General features: G+C 38.8%; 1 protein-coding gene across 1 annotated transcript in view; it reads left to right on the plus strand.

Annotated features, from left to right (window-relative positions):
- SLC9C1 (solute carrier family 9 member C1) overlaps nucleotides 1-23,722 on the plus strand; it is a gene marked incomplete at its 3' end in the record, with an annotated part of 91,370 nt that extends 67,648 nt beyond the window's left edge. The window contains exons 18-24 of the mRNA XM_079766310.1: nucleotides 63-182; nucleotides 1,859-1,957; nucleotides 2,703-2,876; nucleotides 7,228-7,359; nucleotides 7,497-7,682; nucleotides 10,378-10,504; nucleotides 23,535-23,722. Coding sequence (XP_079622436.1) covers nucleotides 63-182; nucleotides 1,859-1,957; nucleotides 2,703-2,876; nucleotides 7,228-7,359; nucleotides 7,497-7,682; nucleotides 10,378-10,504; nucleotides 23,535-23,722 — 1,026 coding nt within the window. The remainder of the gene's footprint in view (nucleotides 1-62; nucleotides 183-1,858; nucleotides 1,958-2,702; nucleotides 2,877-7,227; nucleotides 7,360-7,496; nucleotides 7,683-10,377; nucleotides 10,505-23,534) is intronic.
- Between the last annotated feature and the right edge of the window lie 2,951 nt (nucleotides 23,723-26,673).

Consider the following 26,673-nt stretch of genomic DNA (forward strand, 5'->3'; position numbering starts at 1 on the left):
GTTTTAAACATTCTGTGAACACTAGTTTTGTTCATCTTCTTTCTTAATTTTTTTTATTTTAGTTAATAATGAACAAAAAAAGAGAATTACTTGATTTTCAACCTATTGTCAAGTCACTTACTCTTACTGAAGCACTACACCATATTCCATGGTTAGAAAAAGACCATATAAGCTTTATTCAGGTAATATTTTTATTTCCTACTAATGTCTTCTTTAATGAGATATCATCTTTAATGTACCAACAAATGATCTTTTAAAAAATAATGAGTTAACCATGATATTCTCCAGGTTAAAATTCTCTGTGTGTGTGTGTGTGTGTGTGTGTGTGTGTGTGTGTGTGTGTGTTAATCCTCACCTGAGGATATTTTTCCATTGATTTTTAGGGGAAGTGGAAGAGAGAGGGAAACATCAATGTGAGAGAAACACATCGATTGGTTGCCTCCTGCACAAGCCCAACCAGGTCTTGGGTCAAGGAGGAGACTGCAACCACGGTACGTGCTCTTGACTGGAATTGAACCCAGGACCCTTTGGTCTCAAGGCTGATGCTCTATCTACTCAGCCAAACCAACTAGGGCCAGGTTAAAATTATTTAAATGTCCTTTATTGCCTATATGATAAAATCAAAATCCCTTTGAACAGCATGCAAAGTCTTCTACAGACGGCTTCCTGCCTCTCTTTCCATCTTCATCTTCTGTTGCCTATTCATCATATACTCTATATTCCATACTCATGGTGCTTCCAACATTTTTACTGTTTTCTAATTTTATTTATCTGTGGGTGTTATTTACTTTTCTTGAAATGCCTTTTTTCTCACCATTTTTTTCCCCAAACTTTCCCTGATTATTGATTCTCTGAAAACATTCCTGCAGAGGGTACACAGAAAAGTAGGCTTTGGGGTTCAAACACACTACCAATAGATCATCCCATGGTCCATCCCCAGTTTGAAGGACCAAAGGTGTTGCCATTGGACTCATTATATACCATTATTATAACATTAAGCATATACATTACAATCATGTTTATATCTCCCTCTTGAACAATATTTTTTAACTCATTCATTTTCTGAATATTCATCCCCTGGCACTTTCCTTATTGAATAGGGGTGCTCAGTAAGTGTTTATGGAATAAACAAATAAATGGGCCTATCTTGTTCTAATAACATTCTTTCTCTACATCTACTTGGTGCCAAAAGACCAGTTATATTTTCCACCTGATTAAAATATTTAGAATAAATACATTTTTATTCATCTGATGTTTAAGAGCATAAGTATGTATGAAACATATTTGCCATTAGCCTGCATCTATTATTATTTTTCATCCATACAAAATATTTTCTTTTTTTAAAAAAATATATTTTTATTGATTTCAGAGAGGAAGGGAGAGGAAGAGAGAGATAGAAGCATCAATGATGAGAGAGAATCATTGATTGGCTGCATCCTGCACGCCCCCTATTGGGGATTGAGCCCACAACCCTGGGCATATGCCCTTGACTGGAATCGAACCCGGGACCCTTTGGTCCACAGGCCGACGCTCTATCCACTGAGCCAAACCAGCTAGGGCCAGACAAAATATTTTCATTCTTCCATTACATTCTTATCCCTAGGTTATATTATTTCTTCTTAACCCATGTATAAATACCCCTTCTGACATTACATATATTTATGAATATTCACCTTCTCCACTTTGCTATTCATAATTTCTATTTTCTCTTACAAATTTATTACTAATGCAATGCCTCAGATCTTATTGAGTTATATTTACTTTAAAATTGTAAAAACAATATTAAAGTGTAAACTTCAACATCCCGAACCACTGCTAAAATATTGTTTATAGCATGTATTTGGTGATTATATTCTAGGAAAAAGCCAAACTTATAACATTTGATTGTGGAAATACTATATTTGAAGAAGGTGATGAGACCAAAGGAATTTATATAATTATTTCAGGTATGATAAAGGTAAGGAAGAGTTCTTTATAAATGCATTTGTGAGCATAAGCTAAAAACTTTATAAAATTGAGATTTTCTACTTTTCTCTGTTAAGGACTGCACCGTTTCTTTTTTAAATTAGCAGCTACCATCTGAACAGCAATTTTTCTTATTCAAACACTTTAAGCTATACTTTCCCATAGATAACAAAAAAATTAAAAGAATAATATTTAAGATAGAAAATTATAATATAAACTAGAAGCCCATTGCACGAAGATTCGTGCAATAGATCTTCCTTCACCTGACTGCCGGCACCAGTTTTCCTCTGGCACCTGGGACCCAGGCCTTGGCTCTGGCTACCCGCCGATCGGAGCGCCTCCCGCTAGCCCCATCAGCCACCCCGAGTCCCGCCACCCGCGCCTTCCGCTGGCCCAATCGTGGGCGTAGCGGAGTGATGGTTAATTTGCATATTACCCTTTTATTATGTAGGATTGTTATGCATCTTACATTTGTCTGAGTTGGGCATTAAGCCATTTAAGGCAGGTATAGGTTGACTAAGTAGGAGGAATCAGAAAGTTTGAAGTATTTAAGAATGCTTTGTTTCTAAGTCATTACTAATTTAATAAATATGCTTAAAAATACAAGTAATAAATATTTTCAAAATAATATGCACATATTAAAATTATTAAAACCAACAGTAAAGAAAGCCATAAATTAGATAGTTTTGGTATATTATCTGGCATACATATTTTTCTCTTTTTTTGTTCCTGAACAGCTTCAAAGATCAAAATCGGGTTTGATGGCTGACCAAATACTCTCTGAATCAGAGGAAAAAGATCATCAGATAATTTTCACAGACTATGTGATCAGTGGGGAAACAATAGGAGAGCTGAACCTTTTAACTAATGAACCCATGAAATATTCTGCCATCTGCAAAACTGTGGTGGAGGTCAGAAAACATCACCTATGTCTTACTGTTGTATCTTGTTAAATATCTAGTATCAAATTTAAGATTATCTTTGTACTTAGTATATGCTTACAATCTAATGGGAATTTAAAAAAAAATGGCAAAGAAACGGAAATTGTTAACATAATTGTACTTACCTAGTATAGCGTCCTGACAAAATGTCTTGAAAAAGTTAACCTACAATGCCCTGGCCAATGTTGCTCTGTGGTTAGAGTGTCCACCTATGCACAGAAGGATTGTGAGTTCAATTCCTGGTCAAGGGCAAGTACCTGGATTGCGTGTTGGCTCCTGACCCCTGGTCGGGGTGCATGCAGGAGGCAACTGGTCAGATAACTCTGTCTCTATCTCTTTCTTTGTCTCTCCTCCCGCCTCCTTTCTGAAAAGCAATGGAAAAAATGTCCTCACATGAGGATCAACAAAACAAAACAAAAAAAGTTAACCTACAATATTGAAAGAAGCATTTAATCAGAAAACCCAATCATATGAGATCTCCGATGAGGAAATTAGGCAGGATGTGTTAACTATGAATACAAAATCTGGAGGGTAAAAAAAGGGGGAAACTCAGACAGCTAGGATCTGTTAATAGAAAAATTGAGTAAAATGGATGGTAGTTTTCCTAGATGAGATTGAGGACAAAAATGCTCAAAGCAACAGAGGCACCCACTGGCCTAATTTGAACACACAAAGAACAATAACAGCAAACAATTGAACCCTATAAATATATAAAAGTCCATAAGTCATAATAACACCAATTTTTTTATTTCCAATAAGGTTTTTGGGATATCAATAAAAAGAACTACACATTTATCCTGCCTTTTCTCTATGAATTCTTCCAAAGTAACAACAACAACAACAAAAAAGGATGAGGAAAATTTTTTCTGTAAAGAATTCCAGCTAACAAATATAGAATGAGAGAATTAGAATACTCCATCTTGCCATCCCTATGAAATAATGGATCTAAGCTTCAACCATCAATTGGTGTGGAGTATTTTAATGGAAAAATTTATGATGAAAGTACCAGGCTGACACCACCTAAGGACAATCTTAACATAATTAAAAGTGGGACAACTTAGTATCATGTACCTCATGATATGATGTAGTAGAAGTACTGGTACCATCCACAAAGTCTTCTTATACAAGAAAAGACAAAACCCGAAGCCTCTAGATCTACCCGGTTTACAGAAAATGCAGGACGGGGAGAAACAAGTTAATTAACACCAAGAGAAAATAGTTCGATAAATCTAGAATGTGGGAGGCCCTTCAGGCCAAATGACCTAATTGCCCTAAAAGGGGGTGGAGATGAGGAAAAAGGCAAGGGAAAACTTTAAAATGTCTCTATCATTCAGCAGTACATATTAGAATATATACAAGTAGAATTATACAACACTTGGGATTGCATAAAAATACCCTATCCTTCAACTTCTGGCTATAATGAAGCTACTGGTAGTGTACTAGCACACACCAGAAACAACCATAGAACTTTACAAAATAAATGAGGCAATTGTTTTCAGCCAATGGAAAACAGGCAGTGTCCATCTAGAAACCTTGAGAGAAGAGAAAGAAACTCACAAAGTAAGCCCCACATCCACCTTGACCCTCTGCCCAGGACAGTTTCCAACCACAAGCAACAAACAGAAGGTGAGCTGAGAAGGGCAAGATTGGAAATTGTGGCAGCTAACCTGGCAGGAATCTGCAGAGCCGGGCCTACAAGGAGTTGCCTGAGAGGGACTGAGGAGTCTGTGTGATGATTCTCTGTAAGTCACTGGTTGAGGGGTGAGCTGCACATGCACAGGATGAGACAAAACTAAATTTGTTTCCAATTGTTTGGAATTTGAAGTTGTATCTTGCTACATTGCTAAGTTTGCTATAAATTCTAGTTAGTTTTGGTAGATTCTTTAGGATTTTGGAAATGTAGATATTATGTCATCTACAGAGACAATTTTGGTGTTTTCTTTATAATTCTTATGTCAGTTTATTTTTTTCTAACCCTATTGTACTAGATAAGTGAATAAGAATAAGTTAACCGAAGATGTGTAAGTCCTTTTCTACAATGAAAACTAAAAAATATTTTCTTGGGAATTTATGGAAACTCTAAGTAAATAAAGAGGTAGAACTTCTTCAGAGATTGGAAGCCATAATTTTATTTAAGACTAGAGGCCTGGTGCATGGATTCCTGTACCAGTGGGGTCCCTCAGCCTGGCCTGTGCCCTCTCACAATCTGGAACCCCTTGGAGGATGTCAGACTGCTGGTTTTGGCCCCATCCTGCAGGGATTTGGCTGAAACCAGCAGTCCAACATCCCCCAAGGGATATAGTAGTGCACCAAGTGGCATGCAGCCAGGGAGGAGCCCAAGCCCAGGCAAGGCACCACGCTGCTCCCACTCATCCCGGCCTCACTGCACCTGCCGCCACCACTGCTCAGTAACGCTGCCATGAAGGTGGGAGAGGTTCCCGTTTTGGGGAGCTCACTGACCACCAGGGGGCAACTCCTGCGTTGAGCGTCTTCCCCCTAGTGGTCAGTGCATGTCATAGTGATCAGTTGACCAATTGTTTGGTAGTTTGGTCATTCAGTCGCTTAGGCTTTTATATATATATAGATATCTATTCTTCCAATATATATATATAAAACCCTAATATGCAAATAAACTGAATGGCGGAATAACTTAACAACAGGTCACCATGACGTGTGCTGACTACCAGGGGGTGCCCGCGGAACATGGCGGGCATTGGCTGTGGCAGGATGGTAGATCAGGTGAGCGGGGATGCCAGACCAAGGTAGGGCACTGGTTGCTGTCATTGGGGTGAGCCTCTGGTGGTTACTGAAAATTCTTTGCTCCCATGTGCCACGGTCCTACCCGGCACTCACACCTGCTGCTGGCACTGGAGCCACCACTCGCACCCGCTTCTGGCACCCAGCGCTGGCCCCAATCACTTGATACTGTCAGCGGGTGTGAGTGGTGGCTGCTGGCCCCGATCGCCCCTGAGGACTTTTCTGCCTCCCCCTGCTCCTGAAGGGTGATCAGGGCAGCAGCTGCTTCTCACACCTGCTGACGGCACCGGCCCCCCTCGCACCCACTGCTGGCACTGGCCCCAATTGTTCCTCACTGTCAATGGGTGCGAGGGGGCTGACACTCTCAGCATGTGGGAGCAGTGGTGGCAGGAGCAAGGCTGCCGGGAGACAGGGGACTTGGGCTGTGGCAGAAGGTGCCAGGTAGAGGCACAGAAGATGGGCTGAGACCTAACCCTGTGCCCACTGCAGCCTTGTGGCCCACAGTTCCTTTCAAGGTGCACGATTTCGTGCACTGGGCCTCTAGTTGATTTATAGATTTAATGCAACCTCAGTGAAATCTTACAGTTACATTTTCTTGTGACAATTTCTCACCTCAGAATTTCTCTTAGCCCCGCCTCCTGTTTCTCTTGGGTTCTAGATTTAGCCTGTAAGTACTTCTATCAAACCTGTAAATGTTCTATTTAACATATTTTATGTTTCTTTCCACTTGGTTGAGAGCTTTTTTGAGGGCAAGTTGCAAGTTTCATTTGTCTTGATCACTTTAGCATCTAGTGCTGTTTCTAAACACACAATGCAGTATACATGTGATGTGTTGTGGAATTGTACATCTGAAACCTGTATAATTTTGTTAATCAGTGTCACCCCAATAAATTCAATAAATGAAAAAAATTTTTAATTAGCATTTAACAAATTTTTAATTTAATTTGTTCTAGGATCCTTTTCCATTTACTTTCTGTAGCTGTATTTTATACTAGTATGTCCATTGATTCCTCCTGACACATTCCCACTTATTCTACTCCAACATACATACACTCACACATATGTACGTGTGTGTGCACACAGTCTTCTTTCTTTCCTTCTTCACATGGCATAGCTTCTCATATTTATTGGAAGAAAACTTGGCAGCTTGAAAATGCAATGTTCTTCACTTTTACATTCATTTCAGTGTAGCTGGGGAAGTACCACTGGTACTCAGTTCAGCATGGGCCCGGAAGAACCTTGTTAGGGTACTATTGATACAGCCCAGAGAGTATGGTCCTTTTGCAATGTGTAAATTAACTTAATAAGCCCTCTTTTGCTACTTACCACTGAAAAATAATAAAGAACCTCTCATTGGATCATGTAGTCTTTTAATACTTAGTGCATAACAAGATCACACAAATATTTACTAATATAAACATTTTATTAGGTTTCCAGGCAGTAACATGAATCTTATATAATTTAAATTTTTAGCTTTAATATTATAGGTAAATGAGTAAAGCTTATTTCCTTAAACTATAGGTGAACAGAATAAAATATTAAATTTATATCTTGCTTTTTCCAGACATGTTTTATTCCCAAAAGTCACTTGTACGATGCTTTTGAAAAATTGTATCCTAACATTGAATATAAAATGTGGCTAAAACTTGGACTTTCTATTACTGCCCAAAAAATCAGGGAACATTTATCCTATGAGGTAAGAGGTGCTTATGTAAATATATCCTTTTCTCTGAGTGAAATTGCATTCAAGTACTGTTAGAAATTAACTATTTAGGAATTTATATTAAACTTTATAAACAAAAAGTGGACTACAAAATTGTATTTTCCCTCCAGGATTGGACCTACAAGATGCAATTAAAACTCTGTAATGTTTATGTAAAAGATATACCAAAAAGCACCAAGTGTGACATCTATGATGAAAATGTAATTTATGTCATCCTTATACATGGAACTGTAGAAGATTGTCAATTACGAAAAGCTTATAAAGCACCTTCCTTAATTCCTTTAACATGCCATCAGGTAAAGAAATATTGACTCATCTTTTCAGGTCTGTATGCTATGTCCAACAATGTATTAATGTTAGAAAAATTGTCACTTTTCCACTTTCCTATTCTCTTCCTTTCCCATCCCACTCCATAAACACACACCCATCCTAAGTTCATTGATTGCTTTGGCACGGAGTGGCCCAAACACCAAGTAATGCCCGTTCAATGTCAATGAAACAGGCCTAGCTGTACATTTTGGCCACAATTAAATTTTGCAGTGGTAAATAGCAAAAGAGGGCCTATTAAGTTAATTTACACATTGCAAAAGGACCACACTCTCTGGGCTGTATCAATAGTACCCTAACAAGGTTCTTCCGGGCCCATGCTGAACCGAGTACCAGTGGTACTTCCCCAGCTACACTGAAATGAATGTAAAAGTGAAGAACATCTCATTTTCAAGCTGCCAAGTTTTCTTCCAATACAAATGAGAAGCTATGCCATGTGAAGAAGAAAGGAAAGAAGACTGTGTGCACACACACGCACATACGTATGTGTGAGTGTATGTATGTTGGGGTAGAATAAGTGGGCATGTGTCAGGAGTAATTAATGGACATATACAGAAAGTAAATAGAAAAGGAGACTAGAACCAATTAAAGTAGGTGTATATTTTAATTTAATTTTTTTCATTTTATTGAATTTATTGGGGTGACACTGGTTAACAAAATTATACAGGTTTCAGATGTATAATTCCACAACACATCACATGTCTACTGCATTGTATGTTCAGAAACAGCGCTAGATGCTAAAGTGATCAAGACAAAACTTGCAACTTGCCCTCAAAAAAGCTCTCAACTAAGTGGAAAGAAACATAAAATATGTTAAGTAGAACATTTACAGGTTTGATAGAAGTACTTACAGGCTAAATCTGGAACCCAAGAGAAACAGGAGGTGGGGCTAAGAGAAATTCTGAGGTGAGAAATGGTCACAAGAAAATTGTCTAAGTGGAACACCACAAGCACCAATGTGATGCCCAGTGACAGGAAGCTAAATGTTATTTTTAACTATGGTGCTCCCAGTCTCTAGTATTGAATACATAATAACAGAACTTTGGTGTGGGTGCTAGCTGGGAATTTAGAAGGCCTAACAGGAGAATCTCATTGCAGCCCAAAACTTGCCCAACTCTGTCCACTCCCCTAGGGATAAAGCCCTGCTCACTGTGGATTTGGGGACCGATGTTATTCAAAGCATACTAAAAACAAACACAACATACAGTCGAATTTCTGGAACTCCTGTAATTTTTTAATTACTGTTGACATTCACTATTATTTTATATTAGTTTCAGGTATACAGGATAGTATTAAGACAATTATGTAATTTACTAGAGGCCCAGTGCATGAACTGTGTGCATGGGGGGAGGAGGGGTGTCCCTCAGCCCAGCCTGCACCCTCTCCAATCTGGGATCCCTCAGGGGGTGACCAGGCCTGTTCACCCCCAACTGCCCTCCTCTGCCAGCCCGGTCACCCCTAACCCACCGGGATCAGGCCTAAACGGTCAGTTGGACATCCCTCTCACAATCCAGGACTGCTGGCTCTCAACTGCTCGCCTGCCTGCCTGCCTGATTGCCCCTAAACACTTCTGCCAACCAGCCTGATCATCCCGTAACCACTCCCCTGCCAGCCTGATCCATGCCTAATTGTTCCCCTGCTGGCCCGATTGCCCCTAAATGCCCTCCCTGCCAGCCTGGTCACCCCTAACTGCCCTCCCCTGCAGGCCAGGTTGCCCCCAACTGCCCTCCACAGTTAGCCTGGTCCCCCCCAACTGTCCTCCCCTGCAGGTCTGGTCCCCCCCAACTGCCCTCCCCTGTAGGCCTGGTCCCCCCAACTGCCCTCCCTTTTAGGCCTGGTCTCCCCCAGCTACCCTCTTCTGCCGGCCCAGTCATCCCTAACTGCCCTCCCCTGCCGGCCTGGTCCCCCCAACTGACCCCTCCCTTGCAGGCCTGGTCCCTCCCAACTGCCCTCTGCAGGCCTGTTCACCCCCAACTGCCCTCCTCTGCCAGCCCGGTCACCCCTAACTGCCCTCCCCTGCTGGCCTGATTGCCCACAACTGTCCTCCCCTGCTGGCCTAATCACCCACAACTGCGCTTCCCTGCAGGCCATCTTGTGGTGGCCATCTTGTGTCCACTTGGGGGCAGCCATCTTTGACCACATTAGGGCGGCCACCTTGTGTGTTGGAGTGATGGTCAATTTGCATATTACTCTTATTAGATAGGATGAAGTGATTCCCCCCTCCCCTGATAATTCAAGTAGCCACTGGCACCACACATAGTTATTACAATATTATTGACTATATTCTCTATGCTGAATTACATGCCTGGAATGCCATGGTTTTTTTTAAACTTACTTTCTGCCATGTGAAAAATAAAAAACAATCCCCCCAAAAAAACTCTCTGGATGATATTTTATGGGGCCATTGATCATTAACTCTTGATCATTTTTCTTACTTGTAAGAGAAATGAGCAAAATATTTAAAAATCAATGAAAGTATATGGAATATTAACTTTCATAAAACCAGCATGTCCAGAGATTTTTAAGATATCTTCTAATATCTAATGATGTTTTCAATTTTCAGGCACAGATATTTAGAGAGGGCCTGGGATAGGAGCTTACAAAAGGAACATTTAATTGTATGATATTTATTCAGAAATTAACTTATATTCTGTCAACTTTCAGATACAAGGCACTGAAAATTTCACAAAGGTAATGATTGTTCAGACTTCGATTGATACGAAAAAATTCAGATGGAACACGAAAAAGTTTTTACCTTCACTTAAATCATCTGTTCCAGGATCAAAAGACTGTGAGTTAGGCTTCCTTGAGCAATTGAGAACTTACTTTCCATTTATAAAATAGCTACATACATATTTGAAAATTGTATTCATCCTGTCTAGAGTACTGCCATATTACATTTTAACTGCCATATTACATTTTAATGGATGCATTAAAAATATTTGTGGTACTAAAAATGTCTATGTTATAGGTATAAATTATTCATATTCCATCTATAAGAATCAAACATGTATGATTATAAAAATAATATGAAAAATATTATTGAGAGAACTTGTAGCTCTTCCCCAAAATTAAAATATATTATATTATAATAATACTAAAAATAGTGTTATACTTTCTGAGCAACAGAGATATAAATCATTGGAACTGAATGGATATCTATTTAATAAACTTCATACAAATTTCTCATGATAAACATTAAAACATAACAGAAATTATTATTTCATATCTTCTATTACGCAATTGATTAAAACTGTGAAAGTAAGTTTTAGGTAGATTTAAAAATTGAATAGTAAAGAATTAAATTATGGAAATAAGTAATGATAATTCAATATCATTTCACTGAAAGGGAAATAATATTCTAAATTTAGAAATATGGATGTTAATTTTAAATTCTGAGTTTCAGTAACATATTGCTAATCAAGACATCAGTAAAAGATAATTCAGAGGAAATTTACATTGAAAATAAAATGTGAAAAAATGTTTAACACTGCTAATATTTATATATATTTTTTAAAACCTTTTTGTTGAAAGTATTACATGTCCCCTTCCCCCACACACACGCCCCTCCCCCCCCCCATTGATCTTTTCTAACCTGCCTCCACACCCTGCCCCAGGCCTTCACCACCCTATTGTCTATGTCTATGGTCATATATATGCATACAAGTTATTTGGTTAATCTCTTCCCTCCCACCAACCCACCTCCGTCTTCCCTCTGAGATTCCACAGTCTGTTCCATGTTTCTATGTCTCTGGATCTATTTTGTTCATCAGTTTATTTTGTTCATTAGATTCTACATATGAGTGAGATCATGTGATACTTGTCTTTCTCTGACTGGCTTATTTTGCTTAGCATAATACTCTCCAGGTCCCTCCATGTTGTCTCAAAAGACTTTATACTGCTGCATAATATTTCATGGTATAAAAGTACCATGGCTTTTTTTTATTTCTTTATTGATTAAGTTGTTACATACATGTCCTCATCCCCTCATTAGCCCCCCCCCCATCCCTTCCACTCATGCCCTCACCCCCCTGTTGTCTGTGCCCATTGGTTAGGCCTATATGCATGCATACAAGTCCTTTGGTTGATCTCATCCCTTACCCCCCTCCCTCCCCTACCTTCCCTCTGAGGTTTGATGGTCTGATCAATGTTTCTCTGTTGTTCATCAGTTTGTGTTGTTCATTATATTCCATAAATGAGTGAGATCATGTGATATTTATCTTTCTTTAAATGGCTTATTTCACTTAGCATAATGCCCTCCAGTTCCATTCATGCTGTTGCAAATAATAAGAACTCCATTTTTACCACAAAGTAGTATTCCTTTATGTAGATGTACCACAGTTTTTTAATGCACTCATCTGCTGATGGGCACTTAGGCTGTTTCCAAATCTTAGCTATGGTGAATTGTGCTGCTATGAACATAGGTGTGCATATATATTTTCTAATTGGTGTTTCTAGTTTCTTGGGATATATTCCTAGAAGTGGGATCACTGGGTCAAATGGGAGTTCCATTTTTAGTTTTCTGAGGAAACTCCATACTGTTCTCCATAGTGGCTGCACCAGTCTGCATTCCCACCAGCAGTGCACGAGGGTTCCTTTTCCTCGCCAGCACTTGTCATTTGTTGATTTGTTGATGAATAGCACGACTTTTTTATCCACTCATCTACTGATGGGCACTTGGGCTGTTTCCAGATATTAGCTATTGTAAATTGTGCTGCTGTGAGCATAAGGGTGCATACATTCTTTTTGATTGGTGTTTCGGGTTTCTTGGGATATATTCCTAGAAGTGGGATCACTGAGTCAAATGGCAGTTCCATATTTAATTTTTTGAGGAGACTCCATACTGTTTTCCATAATGACTGCACCAATCTGCATTCCAACCAGTAATGTACTAGGATTTTTTTTTTCTCCACATCCTCACCAGCACTTGTCATCTGTTGATTTGTTGATGGGAGCCATTCTGACAGGTGTAAAGTGATACCTCATTGTTGTTTTAATTTGCATCTCTCTGATGATCAGTGACTTTGAGCATTTGTACATATATCTCTTGACCTTCTGTGTGTCCACTTTGGAGAAGTGTCTATTTAGGTCTTTGCTCATTTTTTAATTGGATTGTTTGTTTTTCTTTTGTTAAGTTGCATCAGTTCCTTATATGTTTTGGATACTAAATCTTTCTCAGATGTATCATTGCCAAATATATTCTCCCATACAGTCATCTCCCTTTTTGTTTTGTTGATGTTTTCTTTTGCTGTGCAGAAGCTTTTTATTTTGATGTAGTACTATTTGTTTATGTTTTCCTTAGTTTTCTTTCCCTGGGAGATATATCCGCAAAGGTATTGCTAGGACAGATGTCTGACATTTTGCTGCATATGGTTTCTTCTAGGATATTTATGGTTTCATGACTTACATTTAAGTCTTATCCATTTTGAGTTTATTCTTGTGTATGGTATAAGTTGGTGGTCTAGTTTCGTTTTTTTGCATGTACCTATCCAATTTTCCAACACCACTTATTGAAGAGGCTGTCTTGACTCTATTGTATGTTTTTGTCTCCTTTGTCAAAAATTGACCGTAATGACTTGGGTCAATTTCTGGGCTTTTTATTTTGTTCCATTGATCTATATGACTGTTCTTGTGTTAGTGCCAGGCTGTTTTGATTAGAGTGTCTTTATAGTATAACTTGAATCTGGTATTGTGATTCCTCCTACTTTGTTCTTCTTTCTCAAGATTGCTGCGGCTATTCGGAGTCATTTTTAATTCCATATAAATTTTTGGAGTATTTGTTCTATATCTGTTAAATATGCCATTGATATTTTAACAAGGATTGCATTGAATCTGTAGATTGCATTGGGTGGTGTGGACATTTTAATGATATTAATTTTACCAAGCCATGAACACGTTATATTCTTACACTTGTTTGTAAATTTCTCTATCTCTTTTTTCAACATCCTCTAGTTTTCAGAGTGTAAGTCTTTTACCACTTTGGTTAAGTTTATTCTTGAGTATCTTAATTTTTTGTTGTTGTTGCAACGGTAAATGGGATTGTTTTTTTTGTTAGTTTCTCTTTCTGACAATTCAATATCGGTATAAAAATGCTATCGATTTCTGGGTGTTAATTTTGTATCCTACTGTTGTTGAATTCATTTATTAAATCTAGTAGTTTTGTTGATGGAGCCTTTATTGTACATATTTTCTATGTACAATATAATGTCATCTGCGAATAAGGACAGTTTTAATTCCTCCTATCCAATTTGGATGCCTTTTATTTTTTCTCTCTTGTCTGATCACTGAGGATAGAGCTTCCACTACTATCTATAATTATAAAAGCATAATATGCTAATTAGACCGGACATCCTTCTGGACGAAGCCAGGGCTGCGGCTGCAGAATCCAGGCAGCCACCGTGGCTGCAAGGAAGTGATCTAGGCAGCCGCTGCGGCTGCAAAGGCCTACTCTTGCACGAATTTCATGCATCAGGCCTCTAGTGTTGAATAATAGTGGTGAAAGTGAACATCCCTGTCTTGTTCCTGTTCTTAGGGGAAATGGTTTTAGTTTTTGCCCATTGAGTATGATGTTTGCTATAGGTTTATCAGATATAGCCTTTACTATGTTGAGGTATGAGTCCTCTATTCCCTCTTTATTGAGAGTTTTTATCAAAAAAGTGTGTTGGGTTTTGTCAAATGTTTTTTCTGTGTCAATTGATATGATCATGTGATTTTTGTCTTCCAATTTGTTTAGGTGATGTAATACATTTATTAATTTGCAAATATTGCACCAGCCTTGCATCCCCAGAATAAATCCCACTTAGTCATGATGTATGATCTTTTTAATAAATTGCTGGATCTGATTTGCTAATATTTTATTGAGGATTTTAGCATCTATGTTCATCAGGGATATAGACCTGTAATTCTCTTTGTAGTGTCTTTATCTGGTTTTGGAATTACGCTAATGCTAGCCTCACAAATAGAGCTTGGAAGTGTTCTTTCCTCTTGGATTTTTTTGCATAGTTTGAGGAGGATAGGTGTTAGTTCTTTGAAGGTTTGGTAAAACTGCCCTGTGAAGCCATTTGGATCAGGGCTTTTGTTTGCTGGGAATTTTTTTAAATTATTGCTTCTATTTCATCATTGTTATTGGCCTACTCAGGTTTTCTGATTCCTCCTGATTCAGTTTTGAAAGACTGTATTTTTTTAGGAATTTATCAATTTTGTCCAGGTTGTCCAGTTTGTTGGCATGTAGTTGTTCATCGTCTTTTCTTACAATCCTTAGTATTTCTGTGGGGTCAGTTGTTACTTCACCACTTTTGTTTATGATTTTATTTATTTGGGTTCTCTTATGTTTCTTCATGAGTCTGGCTAATGGTTCATCAATCTTGTTTATCTTTTCAAATAACCAGCTCTTGGTTTCATTGACTTTTTTGTACTGTTTTTTTTTTTTTAGCCTCCATGCCATTTATCTCTCTCCCAATCTTTATTATTTTCTTCCTTCTACTTACTCAAGGCTTTTCTTGTTGTTCTCTTTCTAATTCTTTAAGTTGTAGGGTTAGATAACTTATGAAAAGTTTTTCTTGTTTTTTGAGGTAGGCCCATTGTGCAGAACTTCTCTCTCAGGAATGCTTTTGCTGTATCCCATAGATTTTAGGTCATCGTGTGCTCATTTTCATTTGTTTCCAGAAAGTTTTTTATTTATTTCTTGGTATCATTGATAATCCATTCATTGTTTAATAATATTTTATTTAGTCTTCATGTGTTTAAATGTTTTGAGTGTTTTTAACACTGATAATATTTTTTAAATAAATCTTTATTGTTCAGATTATTACAGATGTTCCTCTTTTTTCCCACCAAAGCTTCCCTCCACCCGATTCCCCTACCCCACCCCATGCTCTTACCCACTGCCACTGTCCTCACCCATAGGTGTAAGATTTTTGTCCAATCTCTTCCCACATTTCTCAAACCCCCTTCCCCCTGAGAATTGTCAGTCCACTCCCTTTCTATGCCCCTGATTCTATTATATTCACCAGTTTATTCTGTTCATCAGATTTTTTATTCACTTGATTTTTAGATTCACTTGTTGATAGATATGTATTTGTTGGCACTTTGTTGTTCATAATTTTTATCTTTACCTTTTTCTTCTTCCTTCTCTTCTTAAAGAATACCCTTTAGCATTTCATATAATCCTGGTTTGGTGGTGATGAACTCCTTTAGCTTTTTCTTATCTGTGAAGCTCTTTATCTGACCTTTGATTCTAAATGGTAGCTTTGCTGGGTAGAGTAATCTTGGTTATAGGTTCTTCCTATACATCACTTTGAATATTTCTTGCCACTCCCTTCTGGCCTGCATAGTTTCTATTGAGAAATCAACTGACAGTCATAGGGTACTCCCTTGTAGGTAACTAACTGTTTTTCTCTTGCTGCTTTCAAGATTCTCTCTTTGTCTTTTGCCCTTGGCATTTTAATTATGATGTGTCTTGGTGTGGTCCTCTTTGGATTCCTCTTGTTTGGGGTTCTCTGTGCTTCCTGGACTTGTAAGTCTATTTATTTCAGGTAGGGGAAGTTTTCTGTCATTATTTCTTCTAATAGGTTTTCAATATTTTGCTCTTTCTCTTTTTCTGGCACCCCCATAATTCGGATGTTGGTATGCTTGAAGTTGTCCCAGAGGCTCCTTACACTATCTTCATATTTTTGGATTCTTTTTTCTTTTTGTTTTTTCTGATTGGGTGTTTTTTGCTCCCTCATATTTCAAATCTTTGGTTTGATTCTTGGTGTCCTTTGGTCTACTGTTGAATTTCTGTATATTATTCTTTATTTCAGACAGTGTATGCTTAATTTCTGACTGGTCCTTTTCCATTTTTTTGGCATTCTCATTAAGAGCCTTAAAGGTCTCACTAAGTTCCTCAGAGGTTTCTTGAAGATTCTTGAGTAACCTTATAATTGTGGTTTTGAACTCTATATCCAGTAGTTTGCTTCCCTCCATTTATTTCATTCATGACATGTTTGTTTGACTCCACATTTTGGCTGCTTCCTTGTGTTGATGGAGTGGCTTTGTGTGGTAGGTGACCTATAGGGCCCAGTGGTTCAGCCTCCCCAATCACCGGAGGTGGACACTCTTGGTGCCCCCCTTTGTGGGCTGAGTGCACAGTCTTGTTGTAGTTAAGCCTTGATTGCTGTTGGTACACTGGAAGGAATTGACCTCCAGACCAATTGGCTGTGAGGACCAGCTGTGTCTATAATGGAAGAACTGCTGTGCTAGAGACACCCTTATGGGGCAGGACTTGCTTCAGGGGGGCTTTGGTGCTCACCGAGTCCGCCTCTTGATTGTGTCACTTATGGATGTGAGGAGTTGAAATCTGGTATCATCTCACACTGGCCACTAGGTACACTGGCTCCTGGATCTCCAAGGAGGTGCAGGTCAGTCAGCTACTGTCTGAGGCCACCCAGCAGGAGCTACAGCAAGATCTGCAGATTTCTCCTCTTTGCTTGGGGTTTGGAAGTTTTGGAGCTGACCCAGCTACAGTTTGTTAGGTTAAGCTGCCATAGGGCAGGCCATTCATATGCAAAAGCCACTGTGCACAGTTTGGGTGGGTTTGTAAATTAGGCGGTGCGGGGTCTCAGGGAATCACTAGAGCATGGCAAACAGCAATGGCTGCCAGTCAGCCCTCTCTGCGTCTCTACATTTCCGCGTCCCCGTGTTCTGTGCCCCAGTGCAGTAAACAATGATTCCTGTGTGCACCTTTGCCAGAGAGCCACCCTCACTTTCCGACCCAATGGCAGACAGTCCCGCTTCTCCCCTTAGGAGTCTGGGTCCCCAGAGTCTCGCTGGAAACTGGAGTTCAGAGCAGTCTGGAGCTTTGTCTCCCTTTGAATTGAAAAAAACAGCGCACCCAGTCGCCAGCCCCATTCACTCTCCTCCGTACCTCTGCTTTTCTGTGCCTGTGCATGTCCTACCCGGTCTCAATGCTCTTTTCTCTTTCCTTCTAGTTGTAGAACTTCTACTCAGCCAGCTTTCCTGTGGTTCTGGGTGATAGACATTTTGTCTTTTAGTTGTAGTTTTGGTGTGGTTGTAAGAGGCAGCACGTACAGGTGTATACCTTATGCCGCCATCTTGGTTTTCTTCCAACACTGACAATATTTAAAGAAATAGATTTTGTGTTTCATTTATTTAATTAGTGAGATTTAAAAAAAGAATTATAATGCCTATTAACCAAAAAAATGTAGTGAATCTGATATATATTCTTGCTTTGTTGATACCAGTTAAATTGATAAATTTATCACGAGATTCCCAAAGCTATGAAATCATCTATATCTTTTGTTTAAGTAATATAATTTATACGTATGTCATTATGCTTCAATAAAAAGCTATATTAATAATAATATAATTTCTAGACATTTACTCTGAAAAAATAAAGCAAAACTAGTAAAAATGGTAATTGAGCATTATTTATAATAAATATTAGAAGTAATCAAAATGCCTAATGATAAATACATGATTAAATTATCATATCAATCAACAATTGATTTCCCACATTGTAATTTGGAAAAGACTAATGACATATGCCAAGTAAAAATAGCAATGATGTATGTAACATTATGTTGCTTATTTTAAATAAATTTTTATCTTTTTTTATGTTACAATTATAGAACTAAATCCATATGGACACACAATACTGTTATCATTTGTAGGGTTTTAAATTAAGTATCAGCAGGATATGATATTGGAACCTTCACTATTTGCCCATTTATCAGCCATTTACCATCTTCACTTTAAAACTGAGCCACATCAACATGGTAATGAGAGCTGGTGGTCCCTCATTCCTATACCTTAGCACATTCCTTCTGTTCGGAACTCTCTAAGTATCCCCCTCCTCACATCTCCCCATTCCCTGAAGCTAATCTCTTCTTAGCCTTTAAATTTCAGCTTCTTCATGGAGCCATCACTGATAACATCTCAAATTCACAAAATTGCATTCTCCTGTGTGCTCCCATAGCCCATTATTGCGTGCGGTCCTATTTTTTCATATTGTACTTTTTTTATTTGTATATTTGATGGTCTGTCTACTCCATTAGAATATCAACCACAAGAAAGCATGGAATGTAACTCATTTATTTTCTTATGTATCCCTGCTGCTTATCAATGGACCTGGTGCTTTCGATACATAGAACAGACTGTTGAATCTCAGAGGGAAGGTGGGGGTGAGTGGGAAGAGATCAGCCAAAGGACTTGTATGCATATATTCAAAAACCCTGGTCACAGATAATAGTGATAAAGACCTGGGACAGGGGCAAGGCTGGAGTCAATGGGGAAAAAGGGGGGGACATATGTAGTACTTTCATATATGTGTGTGTGTGTGTGTGTGTGTGTGTGTGTGTGTGTGTGTGTTGATGGTGGGACAATAGATGATTTTGTTTCTCTATTTTCCAAACTTTCTGTTACATAATCTTTATAATAAAACACTGCTAATCCTATTTTTAAATTGGAATTACCACCAATTTCAGATCACAGACCCTCACTTTGAGAGATTCAATAGTCCTTTTTTTCAGTGCTTGAACTAACATAGTGTTGTTGTTTTGTTTTAATCAGCTTCAGACATACTATATGAAGAAGATCTTCAATTTCAAAAACGTAAAAAGGTAAATTTCAAGTATTATTCTTTTAAAGTTTTATTTTGGATAAAAGAGAATTTTGCATTTATTAAAACTACTAATGTGTTTCTTTTATTCTGAATCATTTCACCTGCTAATCGTTTTTGTAGACTTTGAGATGAACACTTTCTCTTAGCACAAGGTACAGTGGAAATTGTATTTCTATTTTGAAGTAAATATTACAGAAATGAAAAACAATGTTCAGGAGATGCCAATATATTCCTCTTGAATCACATAAGCAACCAGGTACTACTGGAGTGGTGCGGTTGTAGTGTGCATGACCCTCCCACTCCTCCACCTTGTGCTGAAACTCTGACTGAAGGCTTCATTACCACCTCAGCTGTGCACTGAGAATCTTCCAACCTGAAGGCAGCTTGCCCCTGTTTTCACAGTGCCTGTCACAAAGCAGAAGCTCAATAATAAATGCTCTAATATAACTAGGTTAACCTAAGTTATTCAGAAAGGCTGACAAAGACTGATTAATTTCAAGGTACATGATGAAATTGAATAGGCCACTTGGAGATTCTTGGGATTTTCAAAACCCTCTACTACTTTGCACAAAGGTCCCAAGTTAATAAACACTATAGGCTCCTGGAAATGAAATGGGGCAAAGAGAACTAGAGTAAAAGTGCCTCACAATATCTACCCCAGCCTACCTGTAAGCTGGATCTTAGGGAGTTTACTTTCAACTCCAGTCTCTGTCAAGCTGGTTGTATTACTCCAGGAGATGCGAATTATAATACCCAGAATCTGAGGAGTGTCTGCTACAAATACACAAACCAGAAAATTATGTATTTGGTTGTTTAAAAATACGTTGTACATCAATGAAGTCCACTTGCTTGATTAGCACTAGGCATAAAATTCTGAAAATGCATGCTCCTTTCCCCTCTCCCCAATCTCTCCTCACAAGTGTATGTTGAATGAAAGGTGGTTATAGGTTCTACGGGGACAGTGAAGGTGTTTTCTCTGTCTTTGACTCAAATGTATCCAAGTTCCCTGGCCTTCAGGAGGCCAACCCTCTTCTTTAATACCAAGTTCCCATCCCGCATAGTAGAAGGCGGTTCACTCCCTCCTGAAGTATTTCGTAGTCTTCCTGGGGAAGCTTTTCCTCAAAACTCCCCTGGATGTTGCTTATTACCTGGAACTCCTGACCCCATGGCCTAGGGGCTAAGAATATGGGTACTGGCATGAAATTCCTGAGTTTGTCTCCTGGTTCCAACACTTATTAGACATGTGACCTTGGACACATTTCTTAACCTGCCTAAGCATCACTTTCCCCATCTATAAAAACAAGATAATAGCAATACCTATCTCATAGTGCTGCTGTGGAGATTAAATGGAAAGTGTCTGATGCATAACAAACAATACATACACTTAACTTCCATTATTCTCTGTAAATCCCTTCTTAACTTTGTAAACTACTTCTTCAAACTTCTTTTGTTCTCCTATTATGTTTCTTAAAAATATGGGTACAATCACCTTCTCTAATTCTTCCAACATAGTTGCTGCTGAAGACAAGAATATAACAAAGGGAAATTACTTTTTTTTTTTTAATGAGGAGGAGGAGAGTTAAGATAAAATACTGTGGCTTCTAGAGCCCACTGATTAGTCCTTCTTTCTCCTTAGTCCTGGCCAGCTGCCAAGCTTGTAGGGTTAGCTTAACAGCATGTTTTGTGGAATGGAAGAGAGAATCATGGATGCTAATGATCTTCCTGTACATATGCCCAATAGTGCTGCTTTTTCATAATTTAAAAAAAATGATTGCACGATGGTTGTTAATACAGAGGAAGTAGTATGAAAGTGAGAGACAGTCCATTAAATGTTAGAAACATCAGTTAGTGAGACATATAGAAATCATCAAATTGGGTGATTTAGTAGATGCTTTTTCTCCCTGATGTTGGATCCTGGCTATGTTTCTGGGACAGCTCCCTTCCCAGGTCCCCTTAAACCCTTCTCCTACCTCCCTGCCCCCAATTGTGTCTTTACCTTTACATAATAAAAAGGCCTCTCACAACATCAAGCAGCTCATTACAAAATGTTTTGGTCCCCAAGACAGAGCACACAGTGCTGCCACCACCAGAAGTCACAGTTCTTGGTCCTCTGCTCTATAAACCAGACTTGACACCAGCACTGCTTTATATATCTGACTCTTATTAAGTCTAAAATCTGACTGTCATCTCCTGTCTTAATTTCTAGACTCAGCAACCTACTGAAATACCTGGTGATACCAAGGAGGAGACAAACGTCTCTAAGAACACCTAGAATAAGCCTAGATGAAAATCTGGTAAGCTGCGGGTTTCCTCAGCATGATCAGGAGCACCCCTGTTCCTGGAGACAGACACTGATTGAAGCCAGAAGTTCCTTTGTGCTTTGTGTGGTAGTGTGAATTGTATACCACTTTTCACTAGTCATTATTTGCAATATATCCATTTCCACTAGCCAGTTGCTTCTTCTAATGATGGAATTTCTAAATCCTCATTTGGAAAATTAACTCTTAAATAAGATTTATTAATCTAGATTTCTGAAAACTTTATAGACTCACGGTTTCCTCTCTCTATTCTACTAAATCTCACATTGGCTGCTCCCAATTCAGCAGGTCATTTTCCAAGCTGTCATGTACTGTGGAAGATATAAACAGGCAATAATTATGACTTTGAGGAGACAAAACATATTAGAAGACAATTACATAACAATACAAGATACACTATGGATAGTGCCAACTGGAGTTATAGGAATTCAAAAAAGAAATAGCTGTCTATTGAGTGTGAGCAAAGTCTTTGTGGAGAAAGGAAAAGGATGTTCAGAATAGAGGACACAAGACTTCAGTGGAACAATGAATAGACCAGTCTAGCTGCTGATTGTTCAAATGTGGCATCTGTGGGGAAATATTCGCATATATGAGTACTTTCTATGACCTATGTTACAAAGAACATATCACTGGGTTAAAAAATAACCTTCAGATAAATAGTTTTATCTTCATTTAAAAAAATGTTAACTCTTGAATGCCACTTTATGTGACAAAGACCATACTTAAAAATAGATTTAAAGACTAACAATGCACTATGAAAAGGTATTTGCAAGAGTTATTTGCAATATGATCAATATCTTTTACATGGAAAAACTGTAAAAAAAAATGATAAGGAAAACACTATGATTCTGGTAGGCAAAGTTATGACAGCCAATCAGGGAAGAGACAATACCCAAAATATGGAGAAAATTAGAAATGCAAAATTAAATAACAATAGCATATTAACATTTGCTTTTTAAAATTAACAATTTTTATTCAATGCTAACATCTTTTTATTAGAAATCAATGAAAATAGAGTGATGCTGTTTTCTCACATTTTCTGAGTAAAAAGTATTTGTAACAAAAATCATAGAAATGCTCACACAATTGACTCAGTGATTTTGCATCTAGGAATCAATCCAAAAGGATAGTCCACAGTATTACATAGACATCTGTACCGAATGTCCAGTGCACCACTATTTCTAATGGCAAAAAATTAAAAAGAACTCAGTGTCCAACAATAAGAAAGTATACAATTTCACTACAGAATATCATCTATATAAGGAAATATCATACAACCATTACAAAGATTGGTTGTGCAATCCAATGTAAAATATAAAAAGAGAAGGCAAAACAGTATATACATTTTTAACATAAAAAAGACCAGAAAAGAGAAATCCAAATGACTCAATGATTCAATTAGGTGTTTAGAAAGGTGAGAGTACAGATGGTTTTGTTCACTTCTCTTATTTTATGTGTTTATATTACTCTTTTAATAAAAAATGATTGTAATATGATCAAGCATTATTCAAATATAAATTACTTGAAATTTGACTTCCATCCTATCTATTTACACTCAGCAATCACAGTGCTATGGTCTGTTCCATTCTACCACCCTTTACGCTTAGCAATCACAGTGCTATGAATGGAATTAGCCAAAGCTAAAGCTCAGTGAGTGAGAATGAGTTCAGTCAGTATCTCCCACACAGAAAACCCTCCTCCCTGTCTAGTTCCACAGCCCCCAGTGGCTTCCCTGACCCTGACTCCCAATTTAAATCATGCTGCCCTACTTCCGATTTATGAATGATTTGCTCAACTTCTTTTCTTGGTGTCAGCGTAATGACCAGGAGATGTTTATGTGGGAATGAAACTAAACCTCTAATACATCCTGTTCTGGGTTGTAGGTCAATGTTGGAAGATTGCAAGGTCTTTGGGGTTTATTTGTATTTTCTTCCCACTTCTGTCAGGAATGGTTGACAAGAATATTTTGAAGACTGATGCTGGTATTCGCTGCTGTCATGAGATGCCTCCTGTTTCTGAAACACAAGTCCCTACATCAAGAGTGAGCAACTTCAAGTTGGATCCTGTGTGAATGTTCTTGGTGCCACATGGAAGGAACTTTGGACCTTACAAACATTCCTTTAAATATATACATATTGCGAAATCTCAATTTAAAATATCTGCTACTTTAAATATCTAAAACGCCTCAGAAAATTTAGTTAGCTTTAATTTTAGAGCCAGAAAACAAGCGTATGCCACCTAGTTTGCCTATTGCTCTTAGAGCAAAAAATGTATTAATTCACTTTATGAAAAATAAAATATTATTTCTTAAAATGTAGTTGAAACTACATTTGGCTCTTGAACCAAGTTTTGAGCTTTGTCATTCATTGTACTTCACCTGTCTTGGGAGTGTTCAGTGAGTTGAAATAGCAAAGAATGGAAACTTATTTAGACAAAACCATAGGACTCAGACCTAAATGAACTTCCACTGTTCATCATTATAGTCACAACAATGAGCACAATGCCTGGCACGTAATTTTTAAAATAGTCTTAACAGCCCCGAACTGTTTTACTCAGAGGTTAGAGCATTGGCTCTCAAACCAAAGGGTCCTGGGTTTGATTCCCCATCAAGGGCATGGACCTGGGTTGCATGTTTGATCCCCAGCCTCGGTGCATGTGAGAAGCAACCATTCTCTCTCTCTCCCCCCCCCCCCCACTCTCTCTAGAAAATCAATGGGAAAAATATCCTCGGGTGAAGATTAACAACGATAACAAAAAGTCTTACCAGTTAAGGATTATTATGTGCTTCCCATATGTTAGATGTAGAACAAATACTATACAGTTATGAGCTTATATAATCTTCATAACAACCATATAAAGTAGGTACTACTATTATTCCCAATTGACAAAAGAGTAAACTGAAAGGGCGAGGAGTGTAATTTGCCCCAAACCTCACAGCTACACAGAGGCAGAGCATGGATTTGACAACAAGCTTGTGATTAGTTATTATATCATATATCCTTCCAATGTGGTAAGTATAAATACCTAAAGAATTAATATATATCTTCAGGATCATACCTGCACACAGTTTGGGAAATCTGAATGTTATTCCAAACTTCGTTCTTGCTGCAACTGGTGGGAGGCACATTTTCAGAACCCAGTGTGGAGACTCCATTTATGAGATATCCTTGTGGAGTAGATAATTTGGTTTGTTCTTTGGGGAAAGCCAAATCAAACTGCTATCACTTCTCTCCAAAACTAACCTCAACCATTTCCCCCAGAGATAATTACACAGCGGCTAGCAGCTCTTTCGGTGTTGGAGGCATCCCCCTCCCTGAGCACTCTTCCTCTCCTGAGTTCTGAACCAACTGAAAAGTAAGACGCAGGATGAAGACAGCTGGAGACTAAAACACACACCCACGCACCCAACTCCCCCCTCTCCCAACCACACACCTTTATTAGTGGCTGAGCTGACAGAATGTGGTTGCCTTCTGACCTCCAGAATCAGACACGTTGACCACAGTAGGCATTTATTGTTAAACTTACTACATAGCTGAAAACAGCAGAAAATACAAAACTTCTAAGGGCAGTTTCTCTTCAAAAAGAAACCAGGAAGAAGGGTTGGACAAAGAATGTCCAGATTCTGCTTCCCAATCCATCAACCTGGTCAGCCACTCCACCTCAGCAGAATGCAGGAGGAGGTGGTGTTGGGCCAGGAGGGTTAGGGCCATGGAGAGTGGAGCCCTGAATCTGGAGCAAGACACCAGGAGGGAGACGTTCTCTCCACTGCGGGAGCTGCCACTCACAGAGAGCTCAGCATGCACCACACTCTCTTCTGAAGGTTTTGCCTTCCTTAGCTGGGCCAGTCATCCCATGACCTTCCAGGAGGTAAGTGCTATCATTACCCCATCCCCTGGAGAAAGTAATGGGGCTTAGGGAGTTCAGATAAATTTCTCAAAGTCATTGTCAGATGTATGACACTGGGACTCAAATCCTCTAAGCACATTCAATGCAATTTGCAATGCTTTTTAAGTTCTCTAGATTTTATTTTGGAAATGTAAGCCATTGGAGAGGAGGAGGCTGCACTCTACAAATGATCATCACCCAGTCAGTGCCTGAATGGGTTCAGGTCCTGGAATGTAAACATTTTCAGGGAAAGACCCCAGAACAAGGCGGAGGTAATCACCTCGTATGTACCCGCCCTCATCAGGCAGGTCAGCAGGATACCTTTGTGCCCAGGATTCTTCTTCATCGGAAAGAATGTGATGCACAGACTTTGGCCTGAGGAGGGCACTTATCTCACTTCCATTTGACTCTTCTGAGGAAACTCACTCCATCACAAAGCCCCGAGCACTGTCTGCCTTCACAATTTTTAGATAAAAGATTTTCCTTGGTCCTTTAGCCCTTGGAATTTTATATATATATATATTTTAGCTTTTAACTTTTACAGTGATTAAACTTGGTTTTCCTTTTCCTCCAGATATTTAATCTTCTATATCCTGTTAGTCTTACTAATAAGAAACAGGAAACTTTACCAAGGAAGAGACGTTCTTTCCTTGGGTTGTTCGTGGCCCAAACAATGACAGGGAAGTGCTGGAGCATCCTCCTGCCAGTTCCATCCAGAGAAGCCCTGTCAGTGGGCTAAACAAAGTCCCATTTGTTTCCAAAAAGTTCCCTCTCCATAAAGTAGCCCTCAATGTCATTACCGCTCCTGGCAAGTCGGTGTATGCTAACATCCCTCCATCAGGAAACAAAATCCCAGCCCCAGAGTTCACTTAGAGAGATCCTGGAACTCTGCTGCTTCCTTCTCTTTACAACCAAATGCTCCTGAATGAGGAATATCAGCAATTAATAGTCACCGTTTTCAGACACAGGACTCTCGGAAATTAGCCAAGACTCCTCATCAGCTCATACTCTGCCCCAGGAGTAAACAGAAAAACACACTCAGGAGATCTCTCAACATTATCCACCCCGCAGGCTTCCCGTCTCAATGTACTTCCTGGGAGGGAAGCGGAATAGCGAAGTCTTAGCTAAGTGACTGGA

This window comes from Cnephaeus nilssonii (assembly GCF_951640355.1).
Source record: "Cnephaeus nilssonii genome assembly, chromosome: 3".
Taxonomy (NCBI): Eukaryota; Metazoa; Chordata; class Mammalia; order Chiroptera; family Vespertilionidae; genus Cnephaeus; species Cnephaeus nilssonii.